The following is a 17,320-nucleotide window of genomic DNA, read 5'->3' on the forward strand; positions in this document are numbered from 1 at the left end:
AATTTGACACTCTATGTGATTCTAAGTATGACTGCTTTTACTCAGATGACAGATCATGCCAAATCTCCAACATAGCTGTCCCTTTTTTCTTTTCTTTTCTTTTTTACATTATTCAATACCTTAAACTCTACTGAACAGTTTAATTTGTACATCTGGTAAATTCTGTATATTTTTTAAACTTTCTAAGAGCAAACTCCTGACAAAATGCAGTTTTTTAATGGATCACAGTTTTTAGACTTCTCTTCCAATCTTGTACACTCAAGTTTCCAGACCAGATGTTTTTAACCTAGCCGAAAAAGCTTTTGCAGTGGCTATTTCCATCTATAACTATGTTTCAATCTTGTTTAAAACACTAGAAGTACTAGGTTTTCGATTTCTCCCCAGACTTACTGAAACAGTGCCAAAAGAACCAACGACTCTTGATGGCTCAAATTAGCATCCATTCTTCAATTGTAAATGTGGTCGTTGACCATCAGGCCAGAAGGTAGGAGTGTGAATAGTCCATGTTGGGGGTGGGTATCTATGATACCAGCAGGAGATCAGATCTCCTGCTGGTAATGCTGGTAATGCTGGTAGGTAATGCTCTTCAGTCTAGTTTTGAAGCATACATGAAGTGTTTTTGGAGAGATGTGACCTTTTGCAGCTGATGTTGTGCTGCATTATCCAGTCTAAGTCGAAGTCGAAGTCTAAGTCTAAGGAACAATTGTGCAACTGTGAGATGCGTTGAGGCCATTACCAGGGTACTTAAGGGTACTTACAATCCTTCAGGTTATTTGGACTATCTCTAGACTGCATAGGAGTGTTGTCTACGTGGACTAACTCCAGCACTTCTAAACAAATGCTTCATTTTTCATAAATATGTATGAAAGATCTTTTTCTATTTCTTTCTCGGGTATTAGGCACTGTTGATATTACGGTCCTAATGTTGGTTGGCATAAACATATTCAGTGAAATGTAATACACAAATAACATGCATACTCAACCATTTATGGCATGTTGGCTTTACAATAAAATCTTTATTTAGTAATTACAGATTACAACACAGCAACAGCGAAAACATCACAGTACACAGAACATTCTAAATATTTTTTGTTTGATTTTTGTTTGTATTAAATCAAGCCATGAAAGAGGACAAAATACAAGGCCCAAAACAGAAGTTAATGAAACATTTGGAATATTTTAGTTATTTAAAAAGCATTTTAAATCAAGTCTAGAAACATGACTGCAACAAATGATAAGGCACTTCAACTAAAAAATGTGCATTCTTGCTGCCTTAAAATTTTAAGTTGTTTGATATACTGCACTAAATTGTAGATATCTAGTAGTCAAATTTGCCTTTTCAGCTATATAGTCTTTCATTTAAAAAATACTTATCATGTTTATTATTATCTATATGTTACAGTTTTAAATGTTATTTTCATATATCGACTTATCCTACAGTTTGGATAATGCACATCTAAGGATGGTCACCTTGTCTGATTTGTTCCCAAATATGATTTCACCCAAATATGCTTAAAAAGTAAAGTGTTATTTGCTTACTTTGAAAACAATTGTAATCAAATTAATTGTGATCAAATTACCAAATATTTCAACTTATAATTTTAAGTCGCAAGATATAAACTCAGGCTAGTAAGTTCTAAAGCTAAAAAGTAGCAATTTTTGTGACAAATACATGTATATACTGTACAATGAGCCTCTGAAATTCACTTAATTACACAATGAACAATGAATTACCTGAATATATTATACAGTTCTCAAAGGAGGGGAAACAATAAAAGAGCTACTTTGCAACAATCATTTTAAGAGACCTACACACAAAATAACAAAAGGAAAAAGGAAGGTAGAGAACACTAATAATCAACCAGTACAAAAGGCAAAAGATGAAAAATTTGTGAACTGTGATTGTCGGACAGCACAGACACATACTCATGATGCCAGATGTTTTAGTTTTACATGTGCTTGTAGGCCCACATCTTATCATGGGTCCCCTGAATGTATCAACTGGCTTAGTCTCCTTTTCTCTGTGGTACCATTTGCGGAGCCTCACCATTGCACCGTGACTGCTGCTCCTCCTGCTGCGCTCCAGGCTGCAAGGATTGTGCAGGGTTGGTTGCAGTCTGTGTGTCTGAGGCCTTTTCTTTAAGAGCAGCTTTAAGGGTGGCAGCCATGCTGAGGCCGCCGCCAGCTGGAGGAGCAGGACCACCTCCGGGTGTGTTGGCGTCGGCTGCTGCCCCTGCTGCAGCTCCTGCAGCCCCCGAGTCAGTCTGATCAGGCCCTCGAAGCCGTTTCATCAGGGTAGTTACCCGTACAGCTTTCTGTGAGACAAATATTTCACCATAAAATGTGAAAAAAAACTTATCCAAAAACTTACAAAATTTCATTCAAGTGTGTAATGCATATGTGTTTTTCATTAAGTAATTCTCAAATATGACAATTGTGCAAATGCATGTGGGAGGTGCAACATTAAATAACTCCAATATATAAATCAAGGCTAACCTAAACACTGTGGGTGAGATATTAGACAATTTAAAAGGCATATTCTCATATTTGTGTCAGAGGCCTTGTTGTAGTTAATTGCATCTTCTTCTTGTTGCTTGTAGTTTTTACACTAAAACTCAAGAAGTTTTGTTTTTACACAAATGCTAGACTTATGCTGCTGTGAAAAAGTTGGGTTATATTAATCAAACATTGTGTCAAAAGCTTTTATCCAGTTTGCTGAGTTAGAGAAGAAACTAGAAAGAACCCAATCTTAAAGCACCATTTTAATTCAAAAGCTTTACAAGGATCATTCTATCAATAGACAACCAAACTCAGAAGCTGCATTAACAAAAAATAGGATACTCCATTAAATCTGCGGTTCTTTATTAGAAAATGTTCTCACATTGATGTCCTAAATAAGTATCTGTCTCTAAAAACAAATGTGCATGAAAAGAGAAAGAAATGTTGTCCAATGTGAATATTTATTATGTATGTGAGTGATTCTACCTTCCACTTTGCTTTGGCAAAGTTCTTCTCGATTTGGGCACAAACTCCATCTTTGATGTTCTTGTCAGAGGCCGCATTTCCAGAAATCCTAAAATAGTAAACAAAAGGACAATTATTTTCAGCACTGGCAGTACTTAGAAAAGCTTCATAATTCAAATTGTCATAGCTGGGACTTGCAGAAATTCACATACAGAAAAGTCAAGCACCTGGTAAGCATCTTCAAAACAGAATGATCTGCACTTTAGGAACAATGATTTCTATGCCAACATTTTTTATTTCCAAAGAGTTGCAACATTACAAACCAGCACCAGGGGGCATCAGTGGAAGAATCACATCTGGAGTTGGTCAAAGGACACAGAGGACACCTTGTATTAAACCAGCAGGGATTCCATTGGGAAGGGAAATGTAATCCATTTCAATCAATCAAGGCAGACAGACCGTTTCAAATGAGAATTGTTGTATTGTGCATCAGCCAGTTAAAAAGGGCCATGGCATTTTTGTCTGCACCTCAACAGATGTATCATATTTTTATGTGATGACATGAGGTGTGACCACCATTTAGATCTCTTGGACCCCAATTTAGACCTTAAATCATTTACATCTTCTACATGAGTACAAAGCTGGATATTTTTCTCTGAATGCTTCACTTTTTTTTGTTTACGAAAGTAGGTGTATTTGACTTATTTCCTTTTTTACCATTCATGGGCAATAGCTTCCTGTGCAGTCAATCGCTGGTCTTGGTCGACATCCATCAAAGATGCTACCAAGGTTTTGGCTGTAAAACACAAAAAACACAAGAAAATAAGGGTTCTAATGGATTTTGTATCACTAAAATTCAGTCTTTTGATATTTTGTCTGTGATACTATTAATGCAGAGATTGAAATAACTTAGACTATGACTTTATATTACCAGAATCAGAAATGTCATCCCAGTAGGGAGAATCAAATTCATAGTCCCCAGACAAAATCTTTAGAAAGAGGTTCTTGTCACGGCTATCTGGGTCTTCTTCATCAGAATCGTCATAGAAAGGAGGGTTCCCTGATAAACTTTGAAGAAATGCATAACATAACTTTTAGAAGGAAATCAGATAATGAATTTAACGCACTTAAAAGTACATAATTTAGCACTTACAGTATGTACATGATGACGCCGATGGCCCAGCAGTCCACTGGCCGACCGTATCTCTGTCTTCCAACCACTTCAGGTGCTGCAGTTGAAGCAAAGGTAATGTCTCATACGTATTTTTAAAAAATCATGATTTGTTTTATTTAAATTACTGCTATAAATTCAGATCAGATGACATGCCACTCACCAAGATATTCTGGAGTCCCACACGGGTCTTTAATTAGTCCATTTTCCAGTTTTGCCAGCTGAAAGTCGCTGATAACAATTTTGGAGTGCTTCAAACGATTATAGTACACCAGATTCTCCAGCTGCATTAATAGAGGATAACCAAGCAACAAAGGATTCATTGTAGTTCATTAATCTGTGTTGGTTGTTATGACGTTCATCCTACTCAGAGAACTTTTCATCTGCTGGGAGGTGAAATGCTTCTTTATTTTCACTAGGTGTCAGTAGTAGACCTACCTTCAGGTTTCTGTGGACAATCTTCAGAGAGTGCAGGTAAGCAACGGCCTCCAGAACCTGCCTCATTACATTGCTAGTGTCCCTTTCTGAATAGTAGCCTTGATCCAAAATCCAATCAAAGACCTCCCTTCCTGTAGCGCTGATGAGATGACAGGTCTGTGTTAAAAAGCTTTGAATTGCATCGTGTTGTTTAATAATGAAAGGCCCCCACAAAGAACTCACAGCTCCAGAAAAATGAAGTACTCTTTCTTAGTTTCAAATGCATCAACCAGCTGGAGGATGTTGTGATGTTTTACCCTTTAAATAAAAGAATAGAGTTAGGAGTAGAGTTCACTGATTGATGTAAGAAGACAACAACAAGACAAGCTACAATTTACTGTTAAGGTAGCTAGTTAAATACAAGGACTGCTGGAAATCAGAGAATAACCAGCTGTCATCTAGTACAGCTGTATACATGTCAGAACTGATTTCCAGATGCTAGATCTTATTTATTGTTCTTTATTCAGCTGTAGTGATATAAATAAATCTATTTAACAGTTGACATTTAAAGTTTTGCAATGAATTTAGGTCTGATTTGTGAATACAGTAAAAAGGAAATATGTAAATTGACCAACAGAATATAAAATTAGATATTTAGTGAATTATGTTTGGACTTTTGTCCATTGTCTGTCTTCTACAGCATATTTGTGATGGCATGTGTCTCGATGCATATGCTTTAGATGAGGTTAGATTGGATAAGCTCTGAGTTAATGCGCACTTACATCTTCAAGATCATTATCTCATTCTTTGCAGCTTTCCTCACTTTCCTTCCATCCTTTTTGTTAAACTTTTTACATGTATACATTTTCAAGGTATTCCTGTCCTTTGCTCGAAATATCTCACAAAACTCCTCCCTGTAAAATAAAGACAAGAGTGCAACAATTTGGCGAATTTTGAATTAAATCACCACAGGACAACAAATATGTGAGAATTTACAACCCAAAAAACATGTACTCACGACTTAACAACTTGTCCGAGGTCATATTTGTCAGTCACCTCCGTGGGACTGTTATAATCCTTCTTCTCTCCGAGTGTGAGACAACCAAACGGCATGGCAGCTTGTGCCCTTCAGCCAACGAGAGTCCTGCCACAGCGCAACACCTCAAGATTTCAGTGGAAAATAAAGTTTAATTTCAACAAACCTCTTCAGAGACAGGTCTGCAGTAATCTACTGTGATAATGTGTTAACGGCTATATGAAAACAAAGCAAGAAATGAATGCAGAATGATGCACTTCAGACAAAACAAATCTCTCTAAATTAGCAGGTCTATGTAGGGAATTGTTTGCGGTTTTAATTGTTTTTCTTTTACAGTTTTGTATCTGAGAATACTGCAGGTGAGCATAATTGGGCATGCAAAGGTAATAATTCCACATTACAACTGGGGCTACAAAACATAGCAATAACTTATTTCAAAGATGTAGCTTTCTGCAGTGAGCTTCAGCTTGTTTCTCTCAGGTTCTGCGGCGAGTTGATGCCGTACTGCAGCAGGAGCTGCCACAACATTCATTCATCTCCTTTATAACAAATATACTAAAAATGAAATAAAAGTGCAACTTTTTCCTATTGTATGTTTTTAAAAATATATATTTATGAAAGATTTATGCAAAATACTATTATACTTCCAGCCCTGGGAGATGTACAGTTATGTAGCAAGGTGTTACAACAAAATTATTTAATATCTGAGAAGTGTATAAAACTAATCTAAGCAAAAGTGTTTCTTGTATTTATTCATATTAGGTATGATTTAAATTATTCATACCACTGGCAGTTTTAGATTTAAAATAATTTTCCTTCATCTAACAGGTTTTTTCTGATAGAGAATAAGAGAGGCATATCTCAAAACATAACAAAATGTGAAAGGATATCAAGTTTGAAAAAAAAAAGGTATTTAGAAAATTATGGTTCATTGATAATCATTTCAAAAAGCTTTCTTAGAATTAAAGCAAAAACGATTTCTCATAGTATCTGATCCTTTTATATGCTTTCACTTTGACAATTCACCTTTGAGGACAAGCTCTTAGTCTTTGATGGCAGAAGATCTTCTTGCCATTATCTTCCTGTATAGATCATCAATCTGTTTATGTCGGACCTCTAGGCCTCTCCAACATGTTTACAGTCAGAACAAACATATTGGTAAAATCCAAAGAGAGCCTTGGACCTAAATCCACCAGGGGCAGAATTATTTAGGGCTTAACTACATATATCTTTCATAGCAATCTTCATATACAAAAACAGCATAAATGTGTATGCTATTTCTAGATAAAACGTTCTAAGAAGTAAAGCATTTGAGGAAAAATACTAAACTAAATTTTAAATTCTTAAATATTTGTTTAATATTTTTTTCTTCCTCCACTATTGCCTAAAAATCTATAACAAATTACCAAATCAGAGCTCAGGACCCGATCACAGTCTATAATAGATAGATTCACTTGTCAGAGACAATTAATATGATGCAAAATGGCCTCACTAGAATAACAACTGCTTTGTTACTATCAAAGCAACTTGCTTGAAGAAGGAATTATTTCCTTAAAATACAGTAAACAAAACACATCATGTTTCTCAGTGATATCTCATATTTTCACATTTCAAGAGTTTTCAAAGATCACAGCTGAAACCTCTCTCGTGCACAGATCTGAAAATGAAGAGGACATTGTAATCACATGAAAATGAATAAATATTTGGACAAAATATGGAATGACATTGACACTGCTAAAACATTTGTCCAAAATCGACAAAAAGACAAGGCAGTAATTGGTAATTGAAGAGCTGCACAGTGGTAACAGCAACGCTGAAGTAGCTGCAGAGATTAATGTGAAGGCCTGTCTAAGTTCTACAGTGTGATATGATGCACATGTAATGCAGTAGGAATTTGTGTACCATTTTCTTGACTGATACCTTCATGCAAAATTATTTAGATACTTTTGGACATTTTGCAAACAATACCTTTACCAAAAGAGAGTAAGTGGACATTCATTTCAAATTTATTAAATTCACAATAATTGATGGTCAATATGAGCTAAAAAAGTCTGAAAACTGAAAATGTTGCTTTTAAACAAACACTAATGAAACCATGTGTTTAGTTGTTAAGGTTTTATCATCTCACTTTTATAGTTAAATCCAATTTAAAATGAAATCATGACTTTTACTCCAGAGTGACTGATGTTGTTGTAGCTGCAATCCAGAAATGCTACAAAGTTTCAGAACTACTAAATAAACATTACTGCTCACATGGATGACTTGTATGGAAAAATGGCTTATTTTTTGGCAGGTCTTACAAATATAAGTGGAAGCTTGTGCAGAAGAGTGGGAGTACAAAGATTCTGACTGTCTGCAGCCTCAGTCAAGACAAGACTATTTCTCACGGCTATTGTGTCCAGAAGCTTTAAACAAAGAAACTAGAACATGAACGTGACCTGAAAATACAAAACTGGAAGCACATCTTAAAAGAGAGCCCGTCCTTCTATTAATCTTTAAATAAATTTCACCTTAGGGCAAAGGGCAAAACTTTTCTTTAATTGAAAGTAAATTTTGTAGTTACTGTTTTCACATACAATATTTATTTTGCAACTAGTGGCGAAAAAAAATCCAAAATGTCACTTAATCGATAACCGAAAAATCAACACGTCTTGCTTCATCTAGAACACAGAGTATATACTTCTACTATTTTAGCATGTGGTTATTACTTAAGATTTTGAAATAAAAATAATTTAAACTAGAAACTAAGCTTTAAAGTCTCATTCTGATAATTAACTTTTGGATCTTTAATTTGATGAAGCAGACATTAGCTTTAGAATTAACAGTTCTTGGAGGCAAATTAAAACTATTTTGGTTATTTCTCTTAAGCCACAAAAGCTACATTAGCAAATGTCATGAAGTAATCAAAGAGACAAGATGTTTTTAGAAAAAACATCTGGTTAGTATGATTATATCTGTACAGTGTTTTGTTTAGTGAGTCATGCTTCAGATTTTGAAAGGCAGTGAACTGAAGCATCCTTTGAGGGATTTATTGTAAGTTAAAAAGTTTCACTTGAAGTTATGAATTTATCAAATTCTAGAATTATTCCATAGAGTCTATACAAATATACATAAATTATCACATCTTTTCATTTATTTATTGCTGACTTCATAACAGAGTATCATTGTCCCCTGTTCTGATATCTGTTTGTACAATTCATATAACTTTGAAGGACTCATAAATATTACCTAAATAATTTAAAAGTGCCTAGCTTTATTGCCATACTTTTGTAGACAGTAAACCTTTGTAAGTGTCGTGAAAGTAAAGTCTGGGTAATTATTTTTGGAATATTAGCTAGCAACTGTGAAGTTTAAATCAAACAGTTTATGTCTCCAGTGCTGCACTCTGGTTACTATATGTAATAAAAAGTAAAAACACTTATTTAAATCATGTTTATGCACAGTTAGGGGTCCAGTTAGAGTAGCCCAAGGGATTTTGTCTCTTCTATTCCATTAGTTTTACATTCTCAAATCCATCCCAGACAATAGTGTTCGCTCAAGGCTAGTTTTATTCCAGAAGTATGCACAAATAGCAGAGGACTGAGAAGTACTAATACAAAGAGGCCATTTCTCATTGCAGAGCTCTACCTCTAACATATTTATTCTTCAATCTTCTCATTCAAAATGCAAGACACTTCAGTATGGCCCGTTTTGTCCTAAAGGAGGGAACTCAGAGTTCTGTATCAGACTGCAGCTGAAACAGAGGTTTAAGAAATTTATGACAGATAGATCACATCTTTTTATCCACCAAATTTTATTAACTATACTGTCTTGCTTTCAGAAATACTAACTACTTACTGAAGGAGAGCCACATCTGAAACACAATATATGCAAAAATATAAACTTTTTTTTTCTAGTACATAAAATACCTAAGAAACAGAACAAAGTTCAGCCAGAGTCTTAGAAAACAACTTTCATATCATGTCTAATGGGCCTTTTTGGAAAATTTGAACTGCCTCCGTCTTTTACCTCTCCACATCATCCAAAAACTGCCTCAGAGACAAACAATAGTCCAAACAGCAAGCAGAATTAAAGCGCTGCTGTGAGACCATTTATTGCAATCATCAGACGCTCACTGAATCACAGCTCCTCACACCTTTTCCCGGAAGCTTGACTCAGTCAGTAGCACTGCACAGCAAACACCACACGGCACAGAAAAGTCAGGCAGGATTTTCTGAACATTTTGTCTTTTTTCTCATAAATGCAATTTTGGAGATTAAAGGCTGTTCTACATAAAAGGACACAAAGAAGCCGACTGCTGCTGAATCAGAGTTATTTTATCTTTAGCTTTTCAGAGATCTGAGTGATAAAGTCTTCTTTAATGGGAGCGTCAATGCTGCTTCAAATTAATACTGCTCATTGTTGAGATAGCTCAAATGTGAACACTAATTGGAGTTAATGAAAACAGTAGAGTTGCTCTTAGATTTATAGATTGTATAGTTTCACTTTAAAGTTTTAAGAATTCAGTAGGTAAAACAGAACATCCTTTTTTTTAAAGTTTCTTTTTAATGATGCAGCCATTGCAGTAGCCCCTGTGGATTACAGAATTTGAGAAACAAATTTAACTATAATTGAAATTGGGATGAAAAAAATTCATCTTATGGTCTCACAATGGTATAAGGCCATGTATGTATTGTTTTTGTGCTACTGTACAAAAAATGTTTTCATTTGTATGCCCCTTCATTTTTTATTTGTTTCTGCTTGTGTAAAGTGTGATCATCCTTAGAACACTGTTGTGTGATCAACATGTAGTCTTTCATTCTTTTTTTTTCTTCCTTTGTTGCCACAAATAATGAAAAAAAAATTTAAAGATGAAACTGGGAAGATCCAGAAGAAACTTCCTTTCTAATGGACAGACTGAAGTCCATCTGTAGCAGAGTGGAGACGCAGCATTCTGTTCTTTAAACATGTTGCAGCTTTTCAAACTACAAGAACAGCCTCCAAAAATCCAGTTCCACATAAGATGGATCATCAACATTCGCTTACATATCTGTGTGAAGACATATATAATCAAACTCGTTTAAAGGATGTGTTCTTTGTTGTTAGTTGAGTCCGGTGAGGTTGTGAGTGGTTGGGTTGATATTACATGCGGAATGTTGCTTTTGTTGTTGTTAGTATAAAAGTATAAGTGTTAGTATAAGTGATAAAAATCTATAAAATAAAACCTTAAAAAGGAAATAGCCTCAGTGTCTGCTGACGAGATATTACCTTACAGGAGTGATTTAGGGAAAAGAAATATCAAGGCCATGATCCTTAAGCAATATCATCTTAAATACATGAAGATACTGTATGTCTGTACTTTACAAAAAAAGAGTTTATAATCATTTTATTTTTGAACCAATAAAATCAGACTGCATTCAGATTGTTTTAGACTTCTCTGAGACTGCCAGTGAATTCCCAGCCCCCTTCTTTGTGCTGTATTTTTAGGTCAATGACTAAAACCATTTTTAATCTAATTCACTGCCTTGTTTCCCCTGTTCTGTGAATCACATGATGAAGTAAATTTCCAAACAATCGCCTTGTTTTTATTATTCATCTTCTATTTTACTGTATTTTTTTAATTTTCATTAAATTTCTTGCATTTTTTAAATGTACTTTTTCTTTCGTTTGGTCAATCTTAACTCTAAAAAAATGTGAGCTCTCAATATTTCAAATATTGAGAAATTTGTGTCAGTTTGACAGCCACAAAGTTAAAGTTGGGCTGTTGGAAAATTCACAACTTATCTATATGGCTTATTATTTATCTAATGACTCTAGATATGTACATGGCTTACATTTAGAAACAGTGATAATATCGTCACTTTGTTTATATATGTAGATCATTGGGATGATTGTTCTTTAAACAGTGATAAGTAAGCATCTTTAAGAGAATTTGGTTATAAAAATAATTTCAGGTATATCCATCCATCCATCCATCCATCCATCCATCCATCCATCCATCCATCCATCCATCCATCCATCCATCCATCCATCCATCCATCCATCCATCCATCCATCCATCCATCCATCCATCCATCCATCCATCCATCTTTTGTTGATAGACTTCTTTGTCCAAGCCAGGTTTGCATTCATTCAAGCTCTTACTGCAATAAAATTTATAGAAAAAAAAATCCATGCACACAATAAGTAGACACTCCAAACAGAGAAACAGACATTGAATTACATGTTTGACCTACTTATGTGAGTCATATCAACATCCTGAGATTAAAGTGTGATAATGCATGCTAATTTTCCCAGTTCATATTGTGATTGGAGTAGATTTGTTTGAAAATTGTTTTGTCCAAATTCAATTGCTGTATTGCCTCATCTTTTCAATTTATTTGATGTATGAATTGTGTTCTTAGCAATTGTATTAGTTCACATTGCCACAGTGGAGGTGTATTCTTGCTGAAGGATAAACTAGGACCCCCACCTCCAATCAATGAATTTAGAATTTATTTTTAAATATATTTTCTTTGCATATTTAAAAAAGAGTAGTTTGGAAAAATTAGGTATAGGGAAAGTTTGATAGACAGTGTTTTCTTTCATAATAGGAAAGAAAAATGTAATTAATGTCAGTTTAATGTCTTACTGCCGACTTTATTTAGAAACTGTTTATCTTTGTTTTTCATTAGAAAGTGGCTGAGAAGTAAAAACTGTACTTCATGCAACTTTAACTTCTAAAAATATGCTGTTTGTTTTTTATGCCGCTATTTTGGGTTTGGATTGTTAGTCGAAGCCACACGAGACAGTGGCAGCAGGCCAGAGCTGCAGATTGTGGCATCAACTGAGGCTCTTCAAAGGAAACTGCGTGGTGACATGGGGGCAGATGGTGGTGATGATTTTTTAGCCAATTCTTATGGCCGCTAATGCTTTATTTAAATGACTCATTAGTGATGCATGCCTGTATGCAAAAAAGAAGTGTACCTATCTGAGTCTCTGATTTTACAACGGATAATAAGGTTGAGAACTTTAGTCCACTGTAAAATAGTCAAGAGAAATGACGGTGCAAACCAAAGCTGTACATGTTTGGGATTTTAAGAACCCTGTAGGAGGTCACATGCATTCTCCACACATAAAGACCTTCTTGCCAGAATGTGACAACTTCCAACACCCAAGCCATCGTTTCTAAGAACATTATGTCAAAAAATTAACAAGGACAAATGAATGACACTTGCTTTTTTTACGTCAAAAAAGCCAGATTTGTAGAGAAAATTTTGATCAGCATGAATCAGCCTCCCTTTGAGCCTGTTTTTGATTTGCTCTGCATTGACTCCACCATTCATCTCTTTCTCAAGCATCACTGGCTCATCTGACCAGTTTCTTCTGATGTTGTTTTGTTGCCATGGTTTCCAAGTGCTACAGTATGCACCAAGGTACTGTCTGTGCAGAACAGCTCTGTGTGTTCTCACTGCCGTCACTGGCCAACACTCCTGACACTTTATGTGACTCGTACAGAGCTGGAATTCAGACTAGAGTCTAAAAATTGACAGGATATGAGCCAAGCTCATAATATTGCAGATTATTACCACGTTAAACTGATAGGCAAAAATGTTTGCCTTTTCTTTCATTTGTCCCCCATAAGTAAAAAATCAGTAAAGTCCAACAAAACACAGGTTTCAGTTTAGTGCAAAGCAAATAACATACCAAAGGTCACAGCTGTGTTATAATCGTGTCTATAATCACTCTCTTCAATGATGAACCTTTCAGTTTCTCTTAATAAGCCATTATCAGTTTAGAAGAACAGAGTAAACATACTCCAGTAAGAAAATATAGCCATGTGTGTGGCATTTGAAGGGCTAAATTAACCTAACATAAGGAGAGAAGCAAACAAAATGTTGCTTGCTGTAAAACTGTGAAAGGGGTGGATGGAAATATTCTTGACATAACAGGAACTAAATTTCCACACTTGTAATTTCTGTATACACATGAGCTGGCTTTAGCACTGCAGCACAACCAACTGCAGCAGAAAGTTAGAAAAGTATCTTTGGGGATGGCGGTGCCCACAGAGGTCTCTGCTACCCATATACAGAGACTTTAATCCTCTACCAGGCTGTCACAGGTTCGAGTCCCGGCCTGTTGACCTTTGCCAAATGTCTACCTCTTCTCTCACAACCCACTTTCCAGTCAAATAAAGGCCACTAGAGTCAAAACAGTATCTGTTCAAAACTGTCATTAGTCATTTCTAAGTATGTAACATGGTTTATGATATTAGTATTTTGCATGCAGCAACCATCTATTCAGACTATCCTACTACTACTATACTAAACTACTGTAGTAGTTTATGTTGAGTACTTCTAAATAGTTTTGTTAGTAAGGATGTTGATTTAACATTGCCTGCTGGTAGCCATCATAATAAAAGTTTCTACAGTAGTAAGTGATTGACATTGATGTGGTGAGAAAAAGTGTGTGTAAGAAAAAGCATAATCAGTTAACCTGAGTCAGTCTTAAGAGCAACCTTCTACTAATGTTCATCTTACTTATCTGGAGGACACATAGTCTTCCTCGACTCCAGGTGTAGCGTTTCTTTCAGTATTTGAAAACTCTTATGACTCTAATTTGTTTACGTTTTAAACACATGAATCACAACTAACTAGAGTCTGCAGAGGCGTAAATGAATTAAGTCACTACTTCAATCCTCCCCAAGACAGCAGGGGGCCAAGGAGCCCTTGAATTTTCAGACTGAATCTAAAAATGTTATGTTTTATTTACAATAGGAAAAGTAGTTGACTTCCAATCTAAAAACTGAGCTTCCAATTCCAGCTTCCTCCTGTCACATGATGATGTGCCCCTGTGCAAGGCAATGAATCTCAAGTTGCCTACTAACCTGTGTATTGGTTTATGAAAGTTTGTGTGTGACTGCATGAATGAGGTGTTACTGTTACATAACTAGTGCTTTTCTTGTCGTTATGGCTAGAAACGCACTACATATTTCAGACCATTTGAAAACTAACCTACTCAAAAAAAATTACAAATGTGTTACACTTGTCCTTTGTGACCCCTTTTATTCAACACAGTCTGTTTACAAAGTGCCTCTTCAATGCACTTTAGTAATCGGAGATCTAATTCATATTCAAAAATACAAAATCCAATCAGTTCATTTATATACAGAGACTCAAATACAGATGCACACTTCCTAATTCTGACATAATAATAATAATAATAATAATAATAATAATAATAATAATAATAATAATAATAATAATAATAATAATAATAATAATAATAATAATAATAATAAATCCTGCCACATTCAGTTTATAGAACCAATTGGAAAAGCGTTAACTATCTAAGAAAACCCAGCTGACTGCATCGAATTATTAACTTAGCAGCAATCTCTCCTGCAGAGCAAATATGCGGCAATAGTTGAACAGAGCGACTCCCTTCGGATGTAAAGTACAACCAAGCTTAGTATGATGTAAGTATTAAAATGCTTTAGCACTAAACACAAGTGCTAGACAAAATATATTCAAAGAAGTAACCCCATAGACTCAATTTATTTACAGCTGTTGATATAATAGATGTTTCATATTGATATTAGTGATGCAGACTGATATGTGTTGATTTATCAGTCCTGCTACTCAGCACCACCACCAACTATCTTTTGGTATTTCATTTAAAATGCCTTGTGGAGAAATGGGTCACTTCATTACACATTTGTCAACATGTGTGACTTATTAAGAAATATATTGACTTTGATGTATTTAAATTGTATTTAGATTTTTAAACATTGTGTTTCTAGTCTAAAAAAATTATATACTGTATAGTTGTCACAAAGAACAGAGATATTATGCATATAAATGGTCAAACATTCTTGAAGTGAGCATTAAATTAATGTTAAAATGTCTAAATCAAGAAGAAATTGTTTGTGAAATGGTTGCTCCTTTTCACTAACAGTAATTAACAAGGATGCAACTTAATAGATCACAACATTTCAAATCTGATATCCTGGTGTTTATTGTCCCATTAAAAGTATCTTAAATGAGAAAATATGCACCTTTGTGATTGTATTGAAAGTCAGCTTCATTCCCAACCACAACCTTAAAAATACGATGAGAGCTAAGAATAGAGAATAGGATTTGATTAAACTGGAATGGACCTCAATTCAAACTCTTCTTTGGGCCCAGAACAACAAGAATAACTGACTCTTGAATCTCACTCAAAAGATTATCTCTGAACCATATCATTTACTGTATGGCTCAGCTTAGGATTGAAAATGATCCATTAATGTAGCATCGTATCGCATCATACTTCCACTTTTTTCTATTAAAGACACACTGATATCCTCACATCTATGTTCTTCCTCGAACTGTTCTGACATGTCCACTCACTCTATCAGCCTCCTTGAGGAGTGCATGAATAGGTAGTTAAAAAATGTTTTGTTTTTTTTAATTAGTGGGAATAGCTGCTTCCTTGTGAACTGATGACAAGTGATGACAAGAAGACAAGGACACTGCGTGACTGTGAGTGTGTTAAACTCATGAAGTGCTGCAAGTGTAAGAACTCTAACAACACTTTCATCAAGTCTGCATGAACTGCTGGTATCAAGTTTGTAGACGGAGTTTCTTGAGTAAGCAAGTATAAATAATAATAATAATAATAATAATAATAATAATAATAATAATAATAATAATAATAATAATAATAATAATAATAAATATACTTTTTTATCGGAAAAAATGGATTCACATAACCTGCAGCTGAAGTAGATTGGCAAACATTCTCCCCTCCATATGTTTACCTGCTCAGACTGCCTGGACCTGATCTTCTAAGAAACAACTCAAATCCACTCAAATGTGTTATTGCCAAAGTTTTATAAACAAAACACGTACGCTACCCTCCTGAGATTTGATCAAAATCTGTTTCTGAATAAATTATTCCCAGATATTTAGCATTTACGCCTGACTTCTTTCCAGTGTAGCCAGTCTTTTTTGTTTACTTGTTTGTTTGTTTTTTGTGATTAGATTACCAAAAAAAAAAAAGATCTAATCTTTTCACTTACCTTCAATGACTGGTTCCAATCTGCGATACCGCCCCTCGTCTGCTCAGATGACGCTTTTTTTTCTTGTTGCGCTTTTACTTTTCTTTGATCTTCGCTGATGTTACAGGCGGCGTGCAGTCGGACAAATGTTAAGATCCTCAAGCATTTCCAACAAGTCAGCTTAACCACGGGAGTATTACGTGAGTGTGTGATGGTGAGAGCGGAGCTGAGATGATGCAGGGGGAGGCGGAGTTGTGTGTGCGACGCACGTTGCACCGCTTTAATGTTTGATTGCGCGGATACAGCACTGCATCAAATCTCCAACATCATATTTTTGTGTGGAGATTCGGTGATGACCAAATAAAGATCTTTTACGCACAGTAACTCCTCTGGAACTTACACAAGACAACTTTGTTGTAAACTGCAAATGAAAGCGTATATGTGCTCAACTGTAGCTTCATTTGATCCATAAGCAGAACAAATCATGGAAAAACATAGAGAGCAAAATGAAGCAGCAATGTCAAAACTAATGTCTGCTTCTGTCGTAGAGACTCTTATGATGGTTTGGAGAAACAAGTAATCAAGGTATTTACCAAATTTGTGTTTTGTCTCAGTAATAAAATTCCAAAAGTGAAACACAAAATGGTTCATTACACCTGGATATTTTAAGATTTTATATCTGTAAACCTTATAAATATGAATAACTGCTAGACAAATTAAAAATAAAAAAATA

The 17,320-nt window shown here is 35.1% G+C and overlaps 1 protein-coding gene across 2 annotated transcripts; it reads right to left on the bottom strand.

Moving 5' to 3' along the window:
• Positions 1-996: 996 nt before the first annotated feature.
• LOC102218945 (caM kinase-like vesicle-associated protein) lies at positions 997-16,840 on the bottom strand. 2 transcript variants are annotated; one of them, XM_023325642.1, is made up of 11 exons: positions 16,609-16,840; positions 5,571-5,696; positions 5,335-5,466; positions 4,796-4,870; positions 4,574-4,712; positions 4,299-4,419; positions 4,118-4,193; positions 3,896-4,032; positions 3,682-3,760; positions 2,986-3,073; positions 997-2,315 (listed from the first exon to the last, which is right to left on the bottom strand). In XM_023325642.1, the coding sequence occupies exons 2-11, from the start codon at positions 5,663-5,665 to the stop codon at positions 2,007-2,009; spliced, it is 1,251 nt and encodes a 416-aa protein (XP_023181410.1). In that variant the 5' UTR covers positions 5,666-5,696; positions 16,609-16,840; the 3' UTR covers positions 997-2,006. The 2 variants fall into 2 exon arrangements, with proteins under 2 accessions (XP_023181410.1, XP_005796974.1); XM_005796917.2 differs by having other exon boundaries at positions 5,571-5,713; positions 16,609-16,839.
• Positions 16,841-17,320: the final 480 nt, after the last annotated feature.

Source organism: Xiphophorus maculatus, chromosome 20 (genome assembly GCF_002775205.1).
Source record: "Xiphophorus maculatus strain JP 163 A chromosome 20, X_maculatus-5.0-male, whole genome shotgun sequence".
Lineage (NCBI taxonomy): Eukaryota > Metazoa > Chordata > Actinopteri > Cyprinodontiformes > Poeciliidae > Xiphophorus > Xiphophorus maculatus.